This window comes from Panthera uncia, chromosome B4 (genome assembly GCF_023721935.1).
Source record: "Panthera uncia isolate 11264 chromosome B4, Puncia_PCG_1.0, whole genome shotgun sequence".
Lineage (NCBI taxonomy): Eukaryota > Metazoa > Chordata > Mammalia > Carnivora > Felidae > Panthera > Panthera uncia.
The window spans coordinates 76,798,472-76,813,782 of record NC_064809.1 but is presented as its reverse complement, the minus strand read 5'-3'; the positions used below and the strand labels follow the sequence as shown (position 1 = coordinate 76,813,782).

The 15,311-nt window shown below is 51.9% G+C and overlaps 1 protein-coding gene across 1 annotated transcript; it reads left to right on the top strand.

The window, feature by feature from the left end:
* Positions 1 to 3,378: 3,378 nt before the first annotated feature.
* Positions 3,379 to 14,696, top strand: KRT77 (keratin 77). Its single transcript, XM_049625543.1, has 9 exons — positions 3,379 to 3,939; positions 7,846 to 8,060; positions 9,171 to 9,231; positions 9,756 to 9,851; positions 10,805 to 10,969; positions 12,655 to 12,780; positions 12,896 to 13,116; positions 13,539 to 13,573; positions 14,058 to 14,696. Exons 1-9 carry the CDS (start codon positions 3,379 to 3,381, stop codon positions 14,342 to 14,344), a joined length of 1,767 nt encoding a protein of 588 aa, XP_049481500.1. The 3' UTR covers positions 14,345 to 14,696.
* The last annotated feature ends 615 nt before the right edge of the window (positions 14,697 to 15,311 follow it).

Genomic DNA, 15,311 nt, shown 5'->3' with positions numbered 1-15,311 from the left:
ATAATCACCTTGTGAATCTGGTATTATTATCTTTGTTTTATGGGCCAGGAAAGAGAGGCTCAAGTGCTTGTCCAAGCCCCAGGGCCAGGAAGGGCGGAGCCAGGATTCAAAGCTGAACCCAAGGATCTTTTCCCACACCACGGCTGCTTCCTGTCTGGGATCTACCTCTGTTTTCATATGCTCTCTGTTTTCTCTGCCTCTTCTCTCTGCCTCTACCTGACGCAGAATCCTTGCCTTCAGGTACCTCTCCCACACTGACCCATCCCAACCCCTAGCTCCACTTCCTGTCCTTCCGCTGGCTCTGCTGGTTTTCTCCCCACATCTCCCGTGCCTGGGGCTGAGCCTTGGATTCCCTTCCCTACCAACAGCTCCTCGAGGTGGGGGGGTTAGGGCCAGGACTAAGGCTGTGCAGACCTAGTTCTGAGATGCCAGAACTAGGGTGGCAACTGTCCTGACTTACCTGGGACTATCCTGGTTTATGCACTGAAAGCCCAGGCAAAGCGGGGCAGTTGGTCATCTTACCAGGATCTGACAGTAACTATATGCTTCTTTAGTGCATGCTTTTTTCTTTAAAAAAAATATTTTTTAATCTATTTATTTTGAGAGAGAGACAGAGTGTGAACAGGGGAGGAGCAGAGAGAGAGGGAGACACAGACTCAGAAGCAGGCTCCAGGCCCTGAGCTGTCAGCACAAAGCCCGACACAGGGCTCGAACTCACGCACTGCTAGATCATGACCTGAGCCAAAGTCAGACGCTCAACCGACTGAGCTACCCAGGCATCCCGATGCTTTTTTCAATGCCTTAGAGCATTGGAGAAGTTTCCTTGAGAAATAGCTACTGATTCCTTTAAGCATCTGAGGCTCTGGAGTAAGGGACTCGCCTAAGATCACAGGTTAGTAGAAGTAGGGCTGGGAGCTGAAACCAGTTTTTGTGACTGTAAATTTCAGGTTCACTCTCTCGTCTATCCCACAGTATCTCCTGGAGACGGTCCACTAAACAGTTATTAAGTAGAGAAGGTGTGGAGGCCTGAAGCTGCTCATAGCCCCTCCCAGCCTAGGATGCTTTCTCACCGCTGCTCCCAGACACCTCTCTTGTTCTTTCCCACCACCCACCTTTCCCACCTCTGTAGCTGTTGGCAGCTGTCATCTCAGCTCCTGCTTAAAAATTAAAAAAAATTATTTATTTTTGAGAAAGAGAGACAGAGTGCAAGTGGGGGAGAGGCAGAGAGAGAGGGAGACACAGAATCCGAAGTAGGCTCCAGGCTCCGAGCTGTCAACACAGAGCCCGACTCGAGGCTTGAACTCATGAACCTCAAGATCATGACCTGAGCCGAAGTCGCACGCTTAACAGACTGAGCCACCCAGGCGCCCCTCAGCCCCATCTTTTGCAAAAATGTTTACTTTTTGCTTAAATACGGAAGAAAAGGACATTTGAAATAGGAGGGAAAAAAATCCTCCCACAATCCTTAATAAATTGATTCCCTTTTTTTTTTGCTTTTTAAGTCCACCTTCTGTGCATTTTTAATTTCTGTAAGTTCATAGCAGACAGGCTTGTGTATTAGCTTTCTTCACTTAACATCATATCATAAGCTTTCCCAACAATCTGCAACACCATGTCCATGATGATAAGTTACCAGTTAGCCGTTTTTCTGGGTCTGGACACTGAAGGTTATTTCCCCCACATTTATTATTATTATTATTATTATTATTACTAAAGCCACCATCTGTGTCCAGAGGGCAAGTACACATTTTTGGCGGCTGATGCTAATGCTTGTTGTATGAGCTGTACTCCGTGTCGGCTGGTAGTGCTTTACAGAATGTGGGGCCATACACCAGTGCTGGGCCACGGGCACTTTGTTACTGCTTTGAGAAGAGATAAATACAGAATTTGAGAATAACCACTTAGGAACGTACATTCCCCCCCCCCCACTTTTAACAATAGAACAATTTTATGTCTATTGATTCCAAAAATAAAAATTGGGGCTTGTGGCGTGCCTGGGTGGTTTAGTCAGTTGAGCATCCGACTCTTGATTTCAGCTCAGGTCATCATGGTCTTGTCGTTGTGGGACCAAGCCCCTTGATGGGCTCTGGGCGGGGTGAGGAGCCTGCTTGGGATTCTCTCTCTCCCTCTCCTTCTGCCCCTTCCCCCTGCTTGCACACACACACACACACACACACACACACACTCTCTCTCTCTCTCTCTCTTTCTCTCTCTCAAAAAAGAAAAATTGGGCTTGTATTTTGTATATCTTTAAAAAAATCTCCTTTTAAAAAAATGTTTGTGTATTTTGAGTGGGGGAGGGGAGGGAAAGAGAGAAGGAGAGACGGAATCCCAAGCAGGTTCCTCACTGTCAGCACAGAGCCTGACATGGGGCTCCATCTCACGAACCGTGAAATGACCTGAGCTGAAATCAAGAGTCAGATGCTTAACCGACTGAGCCATCCAGGAGCTCCAAAAAAAATCTCTTTTGAGGGGAAATTTATTTTTATTTTATTTTACCAAAGCATTGGTCTGCAATACGTTGGAAATAAAAAAAAGAGAGATTTTGGGATGGTTTGCCTTTTGGTCTAGAAGAGCAGGTTAGGTTCTGGTAGGTGCTGACAGCATCTGCAACCACATATACCTTGAGCACTATAGGAGGAGTGCTCTGTTTTGTGGCGGAGGAGACTGAGACCCATAGAGCAGCACACGACACACCCAGCAAGATGTGAACAGCCTTGGGCAGAGTGCCCCGGCTTTCACTTACACTCAATGACCACAGTACCATGTTTTCATGTGATTAAAATTTGGGGTGTGCACGGTGGTGATAACAGTGGGGAGCAGAAGCAGGGTGAAGGGAGGTCAGAACAACTCTTTCATCCCAACCAGGGTAATGCTATGGGAGCAGGTGTCTCCACCCTTGTCCCCGCTGTGGTTGCAAGGCAGCTAGACAACCCCTTGCTTTGTCCCAGATCTCCTGGTCACACCCTAAGACAAACAGCTCAATGGTGGGAGTTTCTTAGGAAGATATCCATTACTGATTTGGGGGGAAAGTGTATAGGAGTTTCCAGCAACTCGATCCTGAGAGATTATTTTGCACTCTGATCTCAAAATGGCAAGAGATGAGTGATAAATGATCAATTCAGGGAAGTTTATCTACAGTGCAATTTCTGCAACTCATAGGTGTGAGGTTTTAAACAGATGTTGTTGGCAGGCAAACTAAACACAAATATTCCCCTCCCAGGACTCGCAAGGTGCCCAGCCCAGCCAATGCACGTATATATAGGGACTGAGCCAGATGGCTTGTCAAAGGAGGTCATAGCTCCTTCCCTCCCGGGTCTCTGCCTCCTTCCAGCTGGGCCTTCTCTTCTGGCTGCTTCTCTTGATGCTCTAGTAACCATGAGCCGCCAATTTAGCTCTCGGTCAGCATTTAGCTCCAGGAGCAGGCGGTTTTACAACATTAGCTCTTCTGCGGGCTCTGGTGGTGGAAGACGGGCTGTGGGGTCTGTGTGTCAGGCCCGAGGCAGGTGTGGTGGTGGCGGGTATGGGGGCCATGCCAGGGGGTTTGGTTCTAGGAGCCTCTACAATCTGGGAGGCAGCAAAAGCATCTCCATTAGCCTCATGGGGAGAAGTGCCAGTGGTTTCTGCCAGGGTGGGGGAGTGGGAGGGGGACTTGGAGGGGGCAGAAGCTTTGGGGGCGGTGGCTTCGGAGGTGGTGGCTTTGGGGGTGGTGGCTTTGGAGGTGGTGGCTATGGAGGAGGTGCTTTTGGGGGTAGCAATTTTGGGCTTGGGGGCTTTGGTCCTTCCTGTCCCCCAGGGGGCATCCAAGAGGTGACTATTAACCAGAGCCTCCTGCAGCCACTTCACTTGGAGGTGGACCCTGAAATTCAGAAAGTCAAGACCCGGGAGCGGGAACAGATTATGGCCCTCAACAACAAGTTTGCCTCCTTCATCGACAAGGTGAGTACCTCAGGGGCAGGCGGGTCTCTGGTCCCTGATCAAGTAACTGAGAGGGCCTTGTGCCCTGTTGCCTCTTACCACCTTGTGCTGTCTCAGTTCGGTGGTGACAATCACTTCCAGAAGTATATGTGCTGAGACCTTAAGAAAGGAAAGCATTTACCTCACTAGGCCTCAGCTTGACTTATTGAAGCAATTTATTTTTATTTTTTCCTTTTGATGGGAAAGCAGGTAAGAAGTGTGAAAATACCCACAGATAAAATACATGGTGTAGTAACTTCAATGTTGTTCATCATTATTCACTTTCCATCCACCTGCTCATCCGTCCATGCATCCATCCATCCATCCACCCACTCACCGATTCATCCATTCATCCCACAAACATTTACTAAACCTCTACTATATGTCAGATACAGTGCCAGGTGCTACAGGGTGACTAGAACATGGGTCCTGTCCTCAAGGAGCCATTCACAGCCTAGGTGAATGCCCTGGGGAGGGGGTATCACTGGGGATTAAAGTGATAGCATACTAAGTAGGATTCTGTCAGAGTTCCTTGTTTTAGCTCATCTAAGGCCAAGAATGAGCCAGATGGAGCCATTGAAGTTCCTCTCCCTAGTTCCCTAGTTAAACCTCAGAGTAGAGCTAGTCCAGACCCAAAGCAGCAAGCAGAAGCTGGTAGAAGGTCTATGGTGAAGATCTCCCTCCAGCATTTCCTTGTGTCCACAGGTGGAGGCACAGCAGCCACTGGAGGCTCCCTCAGAACGTTCTTTGCTCCTGGGGATGTAGTGGGAAGAACCCTAGGGCACAAAGGCCCCTGGATGCTCAGTGACTTTCCCTTAGTCCCAGAGGAATTCAGTGTTGAGGCCAGAGACTGACCTGTGGTCTGAATGTAGAGTAATCATGGCCAAAGTCTACCATTGTGCTGTATGCCCAGCCTCTGATATCTGGGCAAATGCTGGGGACAGGATGGAGTGTGTGAGCTGGGGGAACTAGGGTAAGAGAGGTGAGGCCCAAAGATGGCCACACAGGAGTTCAACAGAGCAAAGTGCTTCTGGCTACTTCTGATCACCTTGGATGGGAAATTTGACTGCATATCACCACACCTCAGGCATGGGCAGGGACTGGGAGGGCTTGGCTGGAGCAAGGAAGCAACAGGTGAAGGAGACACCACTGGAGATCAAGACCAGGACAAAGGAGGAGCAGGGAGAGAGAGGGCTGGAGGTCAATGAAATGGCCATGGGCTATTGGCAACTGATACCCTAGGACTCATTTGATTGTGGTTCCTGCCACTAAGATGACATTTGTTTCATTTTATGGCATGGGGCTGTGGGCAGAGGCCAAGTTGCAGGAGACCATGGCAACCTGTCCTTCCTTACGGGGATGGCTTGTCATGACCATGAGGAAAGAGCCCTCATCCAGGAGGGCTCTGGCTTGGCTGAAAGGAGAAGGATTCTATTGCAGTGGATTCTGACTCTAGTTTCTGATCTGGTCTTTTTTGCTCTCACCCTTAATCCTATTTGGCCCATTCTCAGAACCACAGGAGAGCCATCTTTTAAAAACATCACATCATGGGTCACCTGGGTGGCTCAGTGGGCTAAGCATCTGACTTCAGCTCAGGTCATGGTCTCATAGTTCATGGGTATGAGCCCCACATCAGGCTGTCTGTTGACAGCATGGAGCCCACTTCAGATCCTCTGTCTCCCTCTGTCTCTGCCCCTCCCCTGCTCGCACTCTGTCTCTCTCTTTCTCAAAGAACAACAAACATTTAAAAAAACCCATCACATCACTTCTCTGTTTGAATCCTCCACTGGATGTTGTCTCATTTGGAATAAAAGCCAAGCTCCTATAAGGCCCTATGTGGCCTGGCCCTCCAACCCACAGCTGCTGCTAACCCCTGGCTTGCATTTGTGAGAATTAGGCAACATTGCCACCACTGGGTGGAACAGGAGTCAAGCTGCAAGTGTTAGTGAACAGAATGAGGGCTGGAGCTTTGCTCCCCAGGGTACACACTCATTGTCTGCAGTGACCCTACGCTCCTTCCCTGCCTCCTTTCCTGTTTCTCTCTTGCTTTCCAGCACACGATTTCATTTTTGCATCCTCCAGCACTGCAAGACTGCCTCAGGGCCTTTGCTCTCACCATTCCTTCTGCTTTGAACTCCTGCTTCCTGAAAGTGGTCTGGCCTCCTCCCTCATCTCTGTCAGGTCTTTTCTCAGATGCCACTATTTTAGCGAGGTTTCCCTGATCCCCCCCCCACCCCCTTTTTTAATGTTAATTTATTTATTTTGAGAGAGAGGGAGAGAGAGAGAACACCAGTGTGAGTGGGGGAGGGGCAGAGAGAGAGAGAGAGAGAGAGAGGGAGAGAGAGAATCTCAAGCAGAGCTGCATTCAGTGTGGGGCTTGATCTCATGACTATGAGATCATGACCTGAACTGAAATCAAGAGTCGGACACCCAACCAACCTAGCCACCTGGGGCCCCTGATCTCCCTTTCTGAAGTAGCCCCTTCATACTAGCATCCTTATCCAACATCCCTGTGTTACTTTTCTCCACTGCGCCTCAGGCCATTTGACACACTATATAGTTCACATGACTCTGAGTATAGACTCTCCACCCTGGCATAGAGGATTCAAGCTCAGATGAACAAAGCCAGGATGGTATTCCCATGGGAAGAGATGGACCTCACTCCTTTCCTTCCCGAGGTCCCCTTTCCTTGTCATTGATTCTACAACAGACTTTATCTCCATTTCCACTCTGGGAGGGCCCAAGCCTGACACCTGAATGGCTGACTTGTATTTCAACCTGTATTTTTTTGAGTAATTATCATGTGCCAGGGACTCTTCTGGGTGTTGGAGATTCAATTATAAACAAAACAGACAAAGTCCCTGCCTTCCAGGAGTTTCCATTCTATTCAGAGAGACAGCTGTCCACACTCAGAAGTAATTCCAAATTCCTTAGCATTTCATTAGTCCATGACACTTATGAGCTGTCTTCCCTGTGTTGGGTACTGTGTATTCATGGGTCTGATTGCCTTGTGTCCACAGGATAATAAGGCGGACATGGGCCTGACTTCCTGAGGCTCCCCCCAGCAGGGGAGGGATGTGCTCAGACAGTACCAGGTGATGACAAATCACGATGGATGCTAAGGGGAAGGAAGGGTGGGCTATGAAGGCGAGACCCCAGGGAGATGCTACCTTCATTGAGTTCAGAAGGGTACATGGGAGTTAGCCAGGCAAAGAGTTGGGGAGAGCTGGGCTGCAGAGGCAGCGAGAGGTCCCTGTGGCTGGAGTGTCACGAACAGGAGGGAGAGGGCCATGACAGGCCAAGGAGTTATGCTTTTTCCAGCAAGTTCAGCTTAGCATGATGCTAAGTTTCATCTGTGCTGATGGGACACAGGCCAGGAGGGTTTGTGTGGCAGGGGGGGGGGGGGGGTACTGGGAAAAAATCACAACAGCTCTCAGTGATTTTTCAAATGATTAAATCCCATTAAAACTGCCTGGTACTCCCTGCAGCCCGTGCAGGTTGGGTGGCACGGTTTCTTTTGCTGGTGTGCTCCCGAGGTACCGTGTGCGTGGGGGGAGAGGATGCTACAGCTCTGTTTGATGGGCAGATTCCTCATGGGCCCATGAGACTGTTTCCTTTCAGTCCCCACAGTACTGAGCACAGGGCTGAGACCCCGTGTCCAACTGATTTCTCCGCCTCTCGGCAGAGCCGCTGTGGAGCAAACTAGGCCAGGCGGCTGGCATTTCCCACGGGGGTGTTTCCAGCTGAGACAACTTGTGTGAGCTCCTTGCCTTTCTCTAGAGGGGCCATCTTGATTCTCCGAGCCCTGGATACGCTGTGCGGTTGCCCATCTTCCTACCCGTGGGGGTGCTTCTACCTGGTGTGAACTTGGACGTCTCTTGCTCTTAGGTGCGATTCCTGGAGCAGCAGAATCAGGTGCTACAAACCAAATGGGAGCTGCTGCAACAGGTGAACACCTCTACTCGGACCAATAACCTGGAGCCCGTCTTGGAGAGCTACATCGGCGAGCTACAGAGGCAGGTGGATTTTCTCAATGCGGAGCAGATGCGCCAGAACACAGAAATCAGGAGTATGCAGGACATCGTGGAGGACTACAAGAGCAAGTGAGACCCCAGGCAGGCCGAGGGGGTCAGGGAGAAGCATGGCAAGGAACTGGTTCAGGGGCAAGACGTTCTTAACACTGGTGTTCATGTGCGAGGGGTGGACTGGGGTCCTCAGGTACAGAGGGCACCATTTTGCTTATGGCAGCTCTGGTAGGATGGTCCTGCCAGGCAGCTCTCAATTGTGTTGGGTGAGGAGGGGCAGACTCTCCTCGTGGTGCTGGACCCAGAGGAGCCAAGTTCCAGTGGGTTTGGCCTTTCTGAGCTGCTTACAAGCCTGTCTTTCTAAGCCTTTAGTTTTCGCCTTTGTAAAGTAGGGATGGTAAGCCCTCTTCCTGTTGGGTTGCTGTGACAGGTGCGTCTGGGCTCTCCGACTCTGGTGTGTGGCAGGCTGGCTGAGGAGGCTGGAATGCGGCGGGGTGTTTGCATTTCTAGTGTGCTCCCACGTGATGCTGGTGCTGGTGGACTGGGGACCACACTTTGAGAACCACTTGTGTAGATGACATTATGCTTAACAAATTCTTAGACTGCGTCTGCACATATAAGCACTAGCTATTATTCATCGCAACAGTGGGGACGGTCTGATTCCAGATCAGCAGCTTCTGTGTCATGCAGACAGCACAGTGTCCTCGCCCTCCCCATGCTCGGGGTGCGGGGTGCTACTCTTGACATCATCCTGAGATGCCGATCAGAGAGTCAAGAGTGTGTGACTCAAAAAGGGAAAGATAAAACTCAGCCTCAAGGTGTGTGTGGGGGTGCAAAATTGTAGGTGATAGTTTTTCTCTTTAAAATAATTTAGTAAACATATTTATGTTCTCAACTGCAAAAAAAATGAGTGAGTGTGACAAATTTACAAAAGAGAAACGGAACTTCTGGGAGTGTTCTGCGTGGCTCTGCAGTTTCCACGTTGGGTTGTTGCTCCTTTCGTTGACCTGGAAGGCCAGGAGCTGGCTCTGGCTGCTTGTCAGTGAGAGTGGCAGGCCCCGGAGGGGCTAGCCCAAGTCCAGGACAGTAAAAGTTTGGGAAATTCCAAGCCTCCTGCGGTGAGGAGAAATCTCAAGGAGTCAAGGTCAGCCTCTGCAGCCTGTCTATGGTTCTTACCTCCCCCCACAGATATGAGGAAGAAATCAACCGGAGGACCAGCACTGAGAATGACTTTGTCGTCTTGAAGAAGGTGAGGGATGGGAGTGGTCCAAGTAGGGGTTGTGGGCCCCGGGGGCTGAGCAGAGTGAAGAAATCTTGTGGGATGCTGTGTGACCAAGGGGTGGACAGGGTGACCACTGCAGACAGCTCGTTGAGGGTGTGGCCTGAATGCCAAGCCTTTGCACTAAAGCCTTAAGTCTGCAAAGTGATGTTGGTAGGAATCTTGAGGCCTCTTTGAGTGTTTATCTGTCCACAGTCCTGAAAGTGAGGTTCAATCAACTGACCCCTTTTGAGTGCCAGTTACGTGCAGCCTTGGGACCTGAGGAGGGCCTGGGGTGCTGTGTGTGACTGACTAGGATGAGGGCCTTGGTGGCACATTTCCTTCTGGTCAGGAAAGCCAGGGTTTTTGCAGATCCCTCACTGGAGCGAGGTGTGGAAATTTGCAGGCAAGGAAATAAACCCAGAGACGCTTTGCTACTTGTCCGGGTCACCCAGTGAGCTGGTGGCAGGCAACACCTGGGCAATAAAGTCAGACTATCTTTGCTTGCTGTTCAGGACGTGGATGCTGCTTACATGGGCAAGGTGGACCTACAGTCCAAGGCGGATGCTCTGTTTGGGGAGGTCAATTTCCTGAAATATTTATTTGAGATGGTGAGTTCAGTCCTCACGAGAAAGCCTTTTCTTTCCTCACATCTCACAAGGGGTGTGGGCTGTTAGAGGGGAAGGCCTGAAATCCAACATGACCCACTTAGGGATTCCTCTCCCCTGTCACCTCAACTCTGTGCAATGGGAGTTAGCCTCCCAAGCCCCAGCGCTTAGATTCCTGGGTGGGGGTGCTGGACGTGGGAGGCAGGGAGAGTCCCGAGAGAGAAATGGAGCAGCCCTTGATTCTACCCGGAAATGAGGTTAATACCTGGGACGTACAGGGGCAAAGTCGGCCAGAAAGCATCAGTGCTGGGTAGCCAACAGGGCTACTGGGAATTCTGTAGGAGAGGACAGTGTGGATCCTAAAAGGAACAAAGACGACACCTGCAGGGGTGAGGGATAATATGCTCCTGCCACCTCTGGCCCAGTGGTGGCTCATGTCTAAGTTGTGGGCGCCTGCCCTGTCTTGGGTCTCTCCATTCGGCAGATGAGAGAGCTGAGGGGCCAAGAGACTCAATCTCTAGCTCAGTGACTCAGCTGTTCGCTGGTAGAGCCCAGGCTCTCAAGTGAGTGAGCGGGTTACACAAGTGGAGTCCTTTCTACTGCCTCTGAGAGCTCATGTAGTTTTTAGGGAGCAAGTCTGCCCGTCAGAGGGCCCAATCCAAGTTGGCAGCCAAGCCAAGTTAGGTGGGAGAGAGGGCACAGGAGAGGGAGGATGGGCAGGCGGTGCCTACAGGGGCTCTGAGTTTAGGCTCCTTTCTTTTCCCCAGGGCTAGGTCTGGGGACCATTACCTTTAGTTAAGTCACCTCTCAGTGCACAACCATTCACAGAGCTTCCCCAAGACTCCCATCTGGCCCAGGCTTCTGGCTTCCCCAGAGAGGCTTGAGGGGACAGTAGAGGGAAACTGAGGCCCTGGGAGGAGAGTGAAAAGAGTCAGCCTGTGGTCCATGCCTCGCAGGAGCTGTCCCAGATGCAGACACACATCAGTGACACCAATGTCATCTTGTCTATGGACAATAACCGCTCCCTGGATCTGGACAGCATCATTGACGCAGTGCGGGCCCAGTATGAGTTGATCGCACAGAAGAGCAAGGACGAGGCCGAGGCGCTGTACCAGACCAAGGTGAGCATGCTGCTCCCCTCCCCCCAGACTTGGAACTCAAACCAAACATATCCCCCTGAACTTGTATCGTCTTTCTCTTCGGAGGTAATAGATGCATATGTATATGTATCTATATACATTTTATACACATATATACAATTTCATTTACTCCTTACAACAACCCTGTGAGGTAAGGATTTGATTATCCCTAGTTTGAAGATGATAGAGTCTGAGATCTCCTACTTTCCCTTGGGTCTGATGGGTGGTAAGTGGCGAAGGCAGAGTGTAAATGTAGGTGTCCTGTCTACAAACCCATGCCCTAAAGCACTGTAATGTTTTTATTCTTATTTTTTCATAATGATATCTTCAAAAAGATTTTCTTTAACATTTACTTATTTTTGAGAGAGAGAGAGAGAGAGAGAGCGTGCACAAGTGGGGGAGGGGCAGAGAGAGAGGGAGACACAGAATCCAAAGCAGGCTCCAGGCTCAGGGCTGTCAACACAGAGCCTGACGAGGGGCTTGAACTCACAAACCATAAGATCGTGACTTGAGCTGAAGTTGGACGCTTAACCGACTGAGCCACCCAGGTGCCTCTTTTTTTTTTTTTTTTTGAGAGTAAAGGAGAGAGAATCTTAAGCAGGCTCCCAGGCTCAGCACAGAGCCCGATGCAGGACTCAATCTCATGATCATGAGCCAAAATCAAGAGTTGGACGCTTAACCAACTGAGCCACTCAGGTGCCCCCATAATGACATCTTCTAACCTATAGTTTTGCACTTTTCTCTTTCACTTATTATTTATGAATTCCGTTCTGTGTCATTAAATATTCTACATCATTTTTAATAGCAGCGTGGTATTCCATGGTAAGAATATGCCCTCATCAAATAAACATCTTTGTGGCCACGTCTTTGGGCACATCTTTGATCACTTCTTTAATACAGACCTTTTTGGAGGATGAAGATTGTAGTTAAGGGTCAAAGGCTACTCGCTACATTTTAAACTCCTGGCACTTGAGATCTGCCTTCTTGACTCCAATCCTGGTGGGCCTGTGACCCACTGTCCTGCAGACAAGTAGTTCTGAGTGGCACGCATGTCAGCACCAGACTGGGGAGGGAGATGGTCAACAGTGACAGCATCGGAATTCAGAGAGTCCCCTGTGCCTACCCTCCCCCTTGCTTCCTCCAGAGCCCTGACTGTGGGTTCCTACTGATGGGGCCACGGAGACACAGAAATGAGATAGGGAGGAGAATGGGAATAAACAAGGAACATGCTGAGGGCCTCTGAGGAAATGGGGTCCTGGCTGCTAGGGAAATCATCCTGGAAAAGGGTAGGAGGAATATGATGTGTTGGCAAAAGTGAAGGGGTCCCAGTGTGGGGAAAGGCCAATGGTAAGTCTTAGGTGAGGGAAAAGGGGGTGAAAAAGTGTATCCGGGAGCAGATTTATCTGTGCGGGATGTGAGTCTGGCCCAGAGACTGGTGAGAAGGAGGGCGGCTTGAACAAGATTGTGTGTGTGTGTGTGTGTGTGTGTGTGTGAGACGTCACAGCTCAGATGAGGGAGCTATAGCACAGGAGTGGGTGTATGGGGGTATCACCCCTCTGGTGGCAGGCGGGGGTGGGGGCGTACTCTGGGAACTGTCCTGGGGAGAGTAGTTTGGGGCAGGGTCTGAGGGCCTCCTGGCTGACTATGACGCTGCCCCTGACCCTCAGTACCAGGAGCTCCAGATCTCCGCGGGCAGGCACGGAGACGAGCTGAAGAGCAGCAAGATGGAGATTGCTGAGCTGAACCGAACCATCCAGCGGCTGCAAGCAGAGATCAGCAACATCAAGAAGCAGGTGAGAAGGAGGCTCAGGGCGGGCTGAGCGGACGTGCCTGCTGCCTCCTACAAGGCCCTGGCAGAAGGGGCTCCTGAAACTTCAACCCCTGCCCTGGTGACCGTCTCCTGAGCAGATCGACCAGATGCACGCGGCCATTTCGGATGCCGAGGAGAGAGGAGAGCAGGCCCTTCAGGATGCGCAGCAGAAGCTCCAAGGCATGGAGGCCGCCCTGCAGCAGGCCAAGGAGGAGCTGGCCCGGCTGCTACGGGACTACCAGGCGCTGCTGGGGGCCAAGCTGTCCCTGGACGTGGAGATCGCCACCTACCGGAAGCTGCTGGAGGGCGAGGAGAGCAGGTGGGCCATGCTTCTGGGGACAAGTGCGGGCTGCACCCCTGGAGCAGTGGGAGGACGACCCCAGCTTCTCTGGGAAGACCGGAACCCCGGGCCGAGCAGAAACATTCAAGTCAGAAGCAGAGGATGTGTGAGTCGGCAGGGTCATTGCCATCATTCCCCTGCCTCCAAGCAGAATGCCCCTCTACCCCAATCTAAACCATTGCAGCCAATGCGAAATGCCTCCAAGAAACTGCTTAACCCCCCCCCCCCCCACTCTAGCCCCATACTCCCCGACCGCCTGGGCCTGCGCGCCCACCTTTCCCCAAAGCCCGGGGACACCTGTCACTTCGCGCGGGTGTCTCTGCTCCTGATGTCTGCGGGCTGTGACCCGCCTTCCGTCGGGCTTCGGGGGTCTGGCTGATGTTTGTGCTTTGGTTTTGCAGGATGTCAGGGGAGCTGCAAAGCCACGTCAGCATCTGTGAGTAGCAGAGCCCAGGCCCCGGCGGGCGGGGTGGAGCCGGGTCGGGGGAGGGCCCCGGAGGGCTGAGCTGCAGGCACTGGTGAGGTTTCAGCCTTGTGGTTTCGGGTTCTGCGCCGCGGGAGTGAGCAGACAAGCTGCAGGGCCTGGGGAACTTCGCTGAAATAAGCGGTTATGGTTCTAGCCCTTATTCATTTCAATTTTTATGATACAATCATCCGTAGCCGCTGGGAACCCTTTAAGGTATAGCGATGATGAAAATGGGTCCGGACATCACTCTGTCTTGGGAGGGATACTTGAAAAAACGGGAAGCCTTTCATCCGATGTATCGATGTACCGTTTTGCAAGTCAGATGCTGCCAGCAATTACGGATGTCCCAGGGCGGTGCGGGCGGTGCAGGCTGGTGCCCGCAGGTAACCCCCTCCCCCACCCCCAGCCCCAGTCCTTCTGACCCCTGTTCCTTTGGGCTGCCCTCTCCCCACAGCGGTGCAGAGCAGCCAGACTACCGTCAGCGGCGGAGGCGGCGGCGGTGGCCGAGGCTCTGGAGCTTACGGCGGTGGCTACAGTGGCGGCAGCTCCCTCAGAGGCAGCGGCTACAGCGGCGGCTCCCGAGGGGGCGGTGGAGGTGGTTATTCGGGCGGCAGCAGCGGGAGCTATGGAGGAAGCAGCAGGGGCAGCAGCAAGTACGGAGGCAGAGGCGGCGGGGGCTCCTCCCGCGTGCAGATCATCCAAACCTCCACCAACACCTCCCACAAGCGAATCCTGGAGTAGAGGGAAGGCTCACACGCCCCGCAGCGGCAGGGCTCTCTCCTATCCCCTCCCCCCACGCCCTTCCTGAACCCCTCTCACCTTTTTCTTATGAGTCGCAGAAGTTTTGCCAATACATTCGTTCCACTCTAGCTGGGGAAGCAGGTGGATAGTGGATCACCCCCAATAGCAGATCTATCTTCGGAGGGTGCTGGCTGGCAGGCGGCAGAGTCACAGCCAGGCACACTCAACTCAGACTCCACTCAGCTGGCCCTGCTCCTTCCCCTGGGGACACCCAAGGGCCCCAGTTTAGAGATGGAGGAAAAAGAGCCTTGAAGTGTATCTACGAAGTGGATAATAGAGAGTTAATGTCAAGGACCCCAGGTACTTCACTTCCAGGCTCCCTTTCCTGCACCTGGGCTGCTCTGTGAGCAATAATCCATCCCTTAGGGGACCCACAGAATGAGGCCTCTGGGCGAGTAGCTTGGCAAGGGGAACCTCTGTGTCTGGGGCCCGTTACTGCCTGTTGGTCTGTTAGCCTCATACTTTCATTTTCTCCATCCCTGGAGAGTGTGGGTTTGCAGTCCTCATCAGATGCCTGCAAGTGATGTCTGATCTTGATTCTGAATCTCTGTCTTAAGAAGCATTATCTTCTAGGTGAACAGCCCAAGGTGGGAGTATTTCAGAGGGCATTCGTCCTTGTCCCCGGGAAGGACTAATGATCCCTAAATGGAGGAGTCGATGGACAACAACCCAGCTCTGTCCTGTCTTGCCCTTCTGAAAGCTCCATTCTTTGGGAGCCTGGCCCTTCCTCAACTCTGCTCCATAATGGCCCTCCTGAGAATTGTCTAGGAGGCTGTGTCCAGGCCCTGGAGAGTTTGAGAGTCAGACATGGGTCTTGGGAGGGTTCAGTCTGAACCAGTTTGGAAGCTGCCTGTTATTTATAAGGAAGCTTAGTGCCCTCTCCCAGGTCTCAAAGTCCCTTCTGCCT